At 35.9% G+C, this 9185-nt stretch overlaps 1 protein-coding gene across 1 annotated transcript; it reads left to right on the forward strand.

Annotated features, from left to right (window-relative positions):
• The first annotated feature begins 317 nt into the window (after window positions 1-317).
• On the forward strand, window positions 318-8937 carry LOC124632562 (putative transporter SVOPL). Its single transcript, XM_047167432.1, has 11 exons — window positions 318-459; window positions 733-906; window positions 2181-2342; window positions 3358-3520; window positions 4208-4329; window positions 5098-5333; window positions 5762-5916; window positions 6390-6525; window positions 6834-7111; window positions 7707-7834; window positions 8585-8937. The coding sequence occupies exons 2-11, from the start codon at window positions 783-785 to the stop codon at window positions 8698-8700; spliced, it is 1620 nt and encodes a 539-aa protein (XP_047023388.1). The 5' UTR covers window positions 318-459; window positions 733-782; the 3' UTR covers window positions 8701-8937.
• The last annotated feature ends 248 nt before the right edge of the window (window positions 8938-9185 follow it).

The raw sequence follows: 9185 nt of genomic DNA on the forward strand, positions 1-9185 counted from the left end.
CACACACACACACACACACACACACACACACACACAGACACGTCAAACTTATAACACCCCGTCGTTTTTGCGTCGGGGGTTAAAAACGTGGTAAATGAATTTAGCATGTTTAATATTCGTCTTGTATATACCTTACTATTAGGTACAAAAAAAAAACCTGTGGTTCTATATCAATAACACAGCCTTTTTTATTCTCACTGTAGGGCACAGACCTCTGAGAAGTTTTACTAGTTCTTGTCTGACCTGGAGTCTAACGCACATACTCGTACTTGAAAAACTGGTTCCTCATGCAGTAGGCTTATTCTAGATCAATATCAAGACTTATTCACTGTAGTCACTGATACTCAAAAGGCATCCTCGACTTATTTTCGATTCATATTAAATTTAAGAGTGTTGTTCGTATTTTTAACTGCACTGGTTCGGATTGTACATGATCCTTTTTCTCGGACGCGCTTACAGGTAAGTCCCGTCGACGAACAATGATGGCCTTCAATTGATGGTAATTTATTGTAATAAGGAAAGAACGCTGAAAATATTATAATATTGTGAGTGCAACTTACTAATTATCTAGTTTACCTAGTGCTGTCGCATGCTGTAGAAGTGTCGTTTAATGAGAATTTATTCTAATTGATTGGTGCTCTATTTTTATTATTGTGATAAGAGTGCATAAAGTTATAGCTCTCAGTCTAGTTACAGAATTTCTGTATTCGAAAAATTCTATATAATTTTCAGATGTGAAAGATCTTCTCGATCTTCGTAAAAATTGGTGTTGAAGACTAATTATGGTTCTAAATGGCATGCGTACGGGAAATAAAATAGAAATAAATGTGATCAGTGACAAATTGCACCAAAATGAGAATTATGAGGAAATTGTATACGAATATGAAGACGCTTTGGATTTAACTGGTATGTCTAGAAATAAGATATATTTAAACGGTTTTATTTAGCTCACCCCGTTTGTTTTATTATTTATTCATTCTTTCTTGGGTCAAATTTAGAAATTGAAATTTCAGTGCCTTCCTGTTGTCAGATTGATCTGAAATTTGGTACACACCTTTAATTCCGATGACAATACAATATAGTAATATCAATAACATTGTAAATCCAAGATGGCCGCCGGTACAAAATGGCGGATTACATATTTTTCCACAACCCCCTCAATATGGGTATCAAATGAAAGGGCTACTCAAGTAGAATACTGTCAGCAACCCCAACGGGGCCCAACAGGGCCAAGGCCTGCCTGGGCTGCGGGATTGTCCTAAAGAGTTACCGTGGTCGTGGTACATAAAAGGCCTACGACGAAAAAGAACGGTTTTTAGTCAGTAAGAGTCTGGCACTCCCTCACCGCTGCTGACCCATGTATAGAATGAAGAATATTCGGTAGGCATTTTCATTAAATACTAAAAACTAGATAATAAAAAATCGGTAAAAAAAACTTTTAAGTTAAACGGTTTTATATCTTATGTGCACTGAAAAATAAAAAATAAAAAAACAGTTACTTACCTATAAACCTACGTAGGTGGTCCCGGTCATATTAGACTAAAATAAAAACGTGGGGCCCTCTGAAATCCTACTTATGGCAAAGCATATCTTTATACTTTGGTAGATCGTGAGCTCGGCGTTCGCTGATGAAGCCGCTACGGCTGATTATTGATTGTCAAAATCTCCAGTTATGATTATAGTAAGTCGATGCAATCCACACCTATTATACCTCTAGCTAGAAGAAAGTATTACAGCAATACTTAGTTACGGAATGGGCCCCACGTTTTTATTTTAGTCTAATATGACCGGGACCACCTACGTAGGTTTATAGGTAAGTAACTGTTTTTTTATTTTTTATTTTTCAGTGCACATAAGATATAAAACCGTTTAACTTAAAAGTTTTTTTTACCGATTTTTTATTTTTAATTAACCAGAGATCATAAAGAACTAAGTTGATCACACTTACAAAGACACAAAGATTTCAGAGAGAACTCAAGCATTTGAGTTGAGTATGAGTTTGACACATCTAGGTGGAATATGATGGGGTGTTTGTCCTATTATTTATTTTTCCCAGCAACAACACATAGAGGGTAGCATTTTTGGGGCTGTAAAATTAACATTTAAAACGTCCTGATTTCTAGCCTCCTTAAATGAATTACTTTTATCTATTATCAAGTTCTTTACGTGGTACATTTTAGGAAACAGCTGGTACAACCGTGGTCTTCTAACTACTCTAAGCATAGGTCTGCTAGGCATGGGTATAGACATCTTTGGTTTCTCAGTGGTGGTCACAGGCTGTTCTTGTGACTTCCAACTGGAACTATGGCAGAAGAGTATTATGCTATCCATGCCTTTTGTTGGTGAGTATAATCATCGGTACGAATCTTGAGCGCTGACCTTCACCTGCGCAGAAGTAATTGATTGGGTCCCTTTTGTGGTATGAAGTGAGGAGCGGGGGCGGGCTAAAGCGGTGATTGGCCCGCAGCGCATCGCGTCATAGCCGTCACTCGATATTGGTTCTTTGCTAATAAATCACTTCCGCGCAGATGAAGGTCAGCGCTCAAGATTCGTGCCGATAACTATAATTGTTGTTCATATCTGTTTGTGCCCCAAGAATTATTTTAGAGAGGGAAACCGTTTCACGAGTTCTATATTTAGAAGTATATATTTAGTTTATTTTGCTTGCTATCAGGATCTTTTATACAATTGAAATGTTATTTTAACTTAAGCTGGTAAAGAATCAATATTATTTTATGAATTGTAATATTACAGTAGATCGAGCCAGTTAGTTCAGTTACAGTTACAGCCTTTTTGCAGTCCCACTGCTGGGCACAGGCCTCCTCTCACACGGAGAAGGATTGAGCATTAATCATCACGCTTGCTCAATGCGGGTTGGTTATTTCAGACTATATAGTCCAGGTTTCCTCAAGATGTTTTCCTTCACCTTTTAATCAGCCATTGGTGATCGGTAGATGGAGTACTGCAATATTATTTTTTATTACCCGGACGTCGATTACTGTTTGAATTAAAATTACAATAAAATAATAGCTATTCTGTAAAGTACATCAAACAAAGTTGAGGACACAAGTGCTATAACGGAAACAGTAACAATATTATACATATTTATTAATAAGTAGTAATTTTTTCCGCGGTTTCACCCACGTCCCGTGGAAACTACTGCACGATTGATAAAATATAGCCTATGTTACTTGGAAAGAGTAACTTTCAAATCAATTCAAGTAATTTTTCAAATCAGTTCAGGATTTTCGGAGCCTTTAGGCAACAAACAAACAAAAAAATGTTTCCTCTTTATTATATTGTAACTGAGTATATTGTACAATAAATGTTGACTTATCATCAGAATTTTTATTTCAGGCCCGATTTTTATGTCAATACCTTGGGGCTATATATCTGATACAAAGGGTCGAAAGAAAACATTGCTGATCGCTTTATGGGGAAGTTTTTTGTCATCCTTTATAAGTGCATTTTCCTCAAACTGGATCATGTTAGCTGTCCTCAAGGTTTTCAGTTCGTGCTTGTAAGTTTTTTTTTTATTTGACTGGTAAAATGGCCGTGTATTTCTCTTTTGTTTTTATCGTAATTAATGATCGTATCGTAACGTAATTATCGAACATAATGAGTAGCTCAGGCGGAAGTGTCATAACACAAAATCTCCTAAAGAAGTGGCTCATACGCCTTCTTTAGAACAAGCTTATTTTTAAAAACTAAATCACCAATCAGTAAAGACCAATCTATGACGGATTCGTCTTGATTTGACAAGGTAAACGAACGCCTTGTTAGTCCTTGTAACTCATCACGCCTTCCGTACATTACTTGGCTTAATAGTAGGCGTCTGACCTATCTGACTTATAGTATCTCCGTTCATCTTTCATTTCTCTGTGGTATCATACAATAAAATAAATGCTTACAATAAAGCCATGTATTCACTGAGAAACAATTGTTTATAAACACTGTTTCAGCAATATCTACGTGTTTCTGATACAAATAATTTTGTTTCAGAAACATATAATTTTGTTTCTGTGGACGATGTGGTCGGCAGAGTTTCCGAAACATTGTTGCTGTAAACATCTACGTGATGTTTCAGAAACTGTGTATCTGAAATATTGTTTCCCAGTGAATACATGGCTTAAATTTGTTTCTGTCAATTTATTTGTGCGTGTGTGAGGACTACGTTAGTACATATGTGTTTTTTTTTTGTTTTTAGTTGTAGTGCAGTCCAATCAGTGGCCTATACATTGCTTGGAGAATCCTGTTCAAGGAAAGTACGAGGTTTCTATATGCTCCTAATGACCAGTGTGCTGATGTTATTCCTACTATGTTATATTGGTAAGTATCCACTAAAACTTCTTTTTCTTTTGATTAGAATTGTAAAAAACTAATAATAACCTACACCTCTCGAAATAAAGGAGGTTATGTTTAACGACAAAATCTTGTTCATGAAGCTTTGGTATTATGTAGTTCTTTTTTAAATATATAAATGGTATTTCCCCAAACTTCAGATATAATATCATACACTGAAGTTATGAATTTGCATCTGAATCATAATTTAAATATTCAGAAACAAAGAAACAGTTGCAAGTTTTATTAAAGTAAGTAAAATATTTAATTTATGCTAAATAGCGTTTCAGTAACGTCTGACATAGTTAATATCTTATTATCATGTCAATAGTTGCATACATTTACCGTAAAATGGTGACCATAAATTATGTAATTTACGATACATATACACATAAATATGTGTACTGTATGTAACTTTTACTTTTACATAGTAATAGCCAATTGTTCATTAATTGTGTGTGCTGTCTATTAATTTGAACCTATCATTAGAAAATTTGTAGAATTACCATCATTTGCCTTAGTAGGTATTTTGACCTTAATAAATATTTGGAACTGTATACCACTTTTTTTTTTGTAAATAGCACACAATTTGCTTACGGCAAATTATGTTAACATGACCTTTATAAGAACTATTGAATGAAAATTACAATTAATTATTTTTAAGCAATATAGATACTATTAATTAATTCACCTATTCTTATCCAGATCTTGTTTTATATTTACCACAAATATAAATCCAATATTTCTTTTTTTCAGTACCTGGCTACTTCATTCTTCAGCTAACCTTCTCAAGTAATCTGGGCCTCATCTTCTTCACACCCTGGAGGCTTTTAACCATAGTTATGGCATCACCACTTGGCATCAGCGCCTTTCTACTGCATTTCTTCTACGAAAGTCCAAACTTTCTCATTAACGCTGGTCGAGAAAGTGAAGCTTTGGTATATCTTCAAAAAATGTGGCTGAGGAACGGAGGTAAAGGATCTGAGTACCCGGTAGGTATATTTTGGTTTATACAGGTACCTATAGCCAAACTTATAAGCAGCTTGCAACTAACTTCAACCTGCATCTATCTCAGCTCTGACTGATAGGTACTAAGAAGTGGTTTCTGTGTAGCAATGCGTACGAAGTTTGGTTCATAATGTCCAACTATATTATAGGCTACGCTTTTGTTTGTCAATATATCAATTCATATAGTATCAGATGTATCAAAAAAATATATAAATCTTAATGAATTTTTAATTTTATACTCCGGAGAGGAGAAATCAAAAAATCAAATGACCTTCTATGCTATGGGTATAGCGCTCGCTGTTCACACTGGGAGTATAGGTTACATTGCTAGCAAAATAGTTTTTTTGAGCATAATCAAAAGTTCAATCTTCCAATAACCTAAACAAATAACCAGCTATGTTTATTTTTTCAGGTACGTAAAGTGATATTAAAGAATGAGGCAAAAGTGAGTGGTGACAACACGAACTTATTAATATCTTTTTGGCAACAAACGTTTCCACTATTTAAACCGCCTTTACTTTGGAGAACATTACAATTATTCTTCTTGACAAATGTAATTTATACCATGTAAGTATTCCCTCACTTTTAGCTGCATTATCATCTGCCTAGCCTTTTCCTAACCATGTTAGGGTCAGCTACCAGTCTAACCGAATGCTGCTGAATACCAGTTTTATAAGGAACGACTGCCTATCCGACCTCTTCAACCTAGTTACCCGGGCAACCCAATACCACTAAGTATGACTGCTGTTTGTCAGATTTGCTGGCTTTTGACTACCCGTAACGGCTACCAAAGATGTTCAAATACAGCCGGCACCCGCCTAGTTTATCGTGCCTTCCAGAATGTCCCATAATATATAACCCATTATGTTTTTATTAAAACAAAACTTTTGTTGTTAAATTGGGTTCATGCATTTCTTATCTTACAAAAAACCAGATCTGTTGTAATAATAAATTAAAGTTTTCTCCATAGGGTCGTTATAATAAATTGCTACATATTTTTATTATATTTTACGGCTTTAACTTTATGAATATTTTTACAGTAACAATAGCTTGGTGATGTGGATGCCACATATCGTTGAGGCTTTTACTAAGGGAGTCAGTTCAGAAGCCGTCTCTGGAAGCTTATGCAACATCATTACGGGGGCAGCAAAAGTGAAGAATTCTTCCCATGAAGAAGTAAGAAAAATATTTATTTATAATTAAATTGACTTTTAGATTAATTTATTTGGCAAACACTCTTTAGCCTCTTTTTAACAGCGGACAATTCAAATACCAGGCTGATAATGCCAAGTTATAAAAAAGCCGGTTCTCAGTGTTACTTAAAAAAGTAGGTTCTTAGTTTGATCTGTATGTACACCTGTGTTGTACGACTTCGCGATTGGCTCACGTTTGGCTGTACCAATTTTAATGCGGTTATTAGTTTCTAGGTAATATTATTAAAGTTTGTTTTTTGTTTTAGTTTTTTTATTAATTTATCTTTACAGGTCGCCTGTTCCTCATCAATTCAATCCGGAACATTGCTATCAGGCATCGCCCACGGAATAGTTTTCGCTGGAATCACGCTGGCCGTATCAAAATTAGCTTCTAGAAAGAAAGCAATAATGATTGGCTTTCTCCTTGTAACTGCCTTGTCTTGTCTGGGAGCAGTGTTTAATACGAATCATATAGGAAGTTTGATTCTGTATGTAGGAATGATGATGACGAATTTATGTATGGGTGTATTGTTCGCGTATTATGTCGAGTTGTTTTCTACTTCATATAGGTGAGTTACTATTTTTTTAACGAGTAAAAGATATTTGGCCGATAGTTGCCTCAAATTAAATCAACTAGTTATCCGCTATATACTAAAATCTTTATTTTGAAAATGGTTCTGTCTCAGCTTAAAAATTAAATGTCAGGGCCATTTTGATGGATTCGGAGTAGAAATGAGGAAAGCTTGAGACGGTTATAAGTGACATTTCCCAGTTGTATGTAGTAGTTTTTATTTTCGAAACAAGTGAAACCAGCTGAGTCATGATGAAAACCTACTAAAACCCAAATTCACCGACAACATGAAAGTTAGTTTTCTTAGAACTTCTTTTACAATAATTTTTCACGTTTGCAATATAAAACAGTTTTTTAGGAAAAAACAGACGCTTAAGTGTTGCTGGGGAGTTTGTTGCGCCACTTCTTCCCAGCAAAAACACATAGGATTTGGTGAAGGGTGGGCGTTTTGGGGACTGTCTTTTGTAAATTTCTGACGTTCAAATGCGCAACTTTGCAGCCAAGTTTGAATAAACGATTTATGATAAGTTTTGATTTGTTTACGTTGTCAGTGAACTTAGGCCTTATCGTTATACTTATATCTTTATTTTTAGGAGTATGGCATCATGTTTGGGTGTGATGGTGGCTCGTATCAGTGGGCTTGCTGGTGTCAACTTCCTTGGAGTGTTCCTCATGACCAACTGTGCCATGACCTTCTATGCTTTCACTGCTTATTTGTTTGGTAAGTATTATAACATTAATAGGGTTACTGACTGCCTCGTTGGTCTAGTGGTTGCAAGCGCGACTACTGTGACTGAGGTCTCAAGTTCAATTCCCAGGTCGGGCCGAAATCGTTTTGTGGGTAAATAATCTTTCACGCAGACTGTAGTCTGGAAGTTGGCGATTGATTCACCCGTTCATCGGAGAGCACGTAAATGTCAATCCTGCGCCTGGTCTTTCTCCAATCGTGTCGGTTTACCGCCCCATCGGGCTATGAGATAACGACTTTATTTTATAAATATGTAGAAGATTTCAATAATGGCGTCCACGGCCGATTTCGGCCACGGCGGCTGTTGTCATTTAAGGCGATCAGCTAGCTGCGCAGGACACTTTATAGTGCACGAGCATTTGCGCCGACACAGGTGCACTCACTATTCCTTCACTCTCATGACCCGATGGGACGGCATGCCGTCCGGATTGCCGGTCGTTTTGGATTGCCGCGGCAAGAGATCAGGCGCAGGACCGACATTTACGTACTCTCCGATGCACGATTGAACCAATCACAAACTTCCAAACTACGGGCTGCTTTGTGAAAGTTTAAGAAAACCCACAAAGTGATTTCGGCCTGACCCAGGAATCGAACCCGAGACCTCGAACACAGCAGCCGCGCTTGCGACCACTAGACTGTTTCAATACCGCTGTTTTATTTGTACCTATTTAGTTTATTTCAAATTGTCTTGTAATAATATGTTCTTGTATGTTGTCTTTTCAGTTGGTATTGCTGTGGCAGCGTATTACTTACCAGCGGATAAACCCTTAGGAATAAAATGGAAGATTTTACGCAACCAATTGAAAAATAAAGTCAGCATTAATTCTGGAAGAAATTAAAGTATTCTAGCCTTTTATTTTTAAGAAAGAAATAGTTTTCTATACTGAGGCTCTTCTTCACTTAAAATAAGCATGTGATTTTTTTGCATTTTTATGTCATAGCTTGGTAATGTAACAATTAGCGCCATCTCGCGGCCATTCTCCGAACCATTCATTTGAGGAGCTTGGAAATACGTCTTTATATGAATCTCAAGATTGCCATGTAACTTGCCTAAAGGAAATAAAAAGTAAAACTTACCTTATATTCATTTATTTACAGCTGTTTCGATTGATAATGTCGCTTAAAAACTATCAACACAATCTTTAATTTTAGAATAATTAACTCGTTAAAAAATAGAGTTTAGAACTGTTTTATTCTAGTAAAGATTAACTGGTTTTATGTACTAACAGTAGGACCCTTTAAGTTAAAAATGTAATAACTGCTATACTAAATAAACACTATAAATATTAAATTCACCAAAGTGTCAAGAACAAACTAGTTATTA

Source organism: Helicoverpa zea, chromosome 8, assembly GCF_022581195.2.
Source record: "Helicoverpa zea isolate HzStark_Cry1AcR chromosome 8, ilHelZeax1.1, whole genome shotgun sequence".
Classification (NCBI taxonomy): domain Eukaryota; kingdom Metazoa; phylum Arthropoda; class Insecta; order Lepidoptera; family Noctuidae; genus Helicoverpa; species Helicoverpa zea.

Bases quoted from the DNA above. Each gene is read 5' to 3' on its own strand.
- LOC124632562 (XM_047167432.1), top strand. From the start codon at position 783: ATGGTTCTAAATGGCATGCGTACGGGAAATAAAATAGAAATAAATGTG. The intron at 2,343-3,357 runs GTGAGTATAATC...TTTTTATTTCAG, and splicing joins GCTATCCATGCCTTTTGTTG to GCCCGATTTTTATGTCAATA. The intron at 5,334-5,761 runs GTAGGTATATTT...TTATTTTTTCAG, and splicing joins GTAAAGGATCTGAGTACCCG to GTACGTAAAGTGATATTAAA.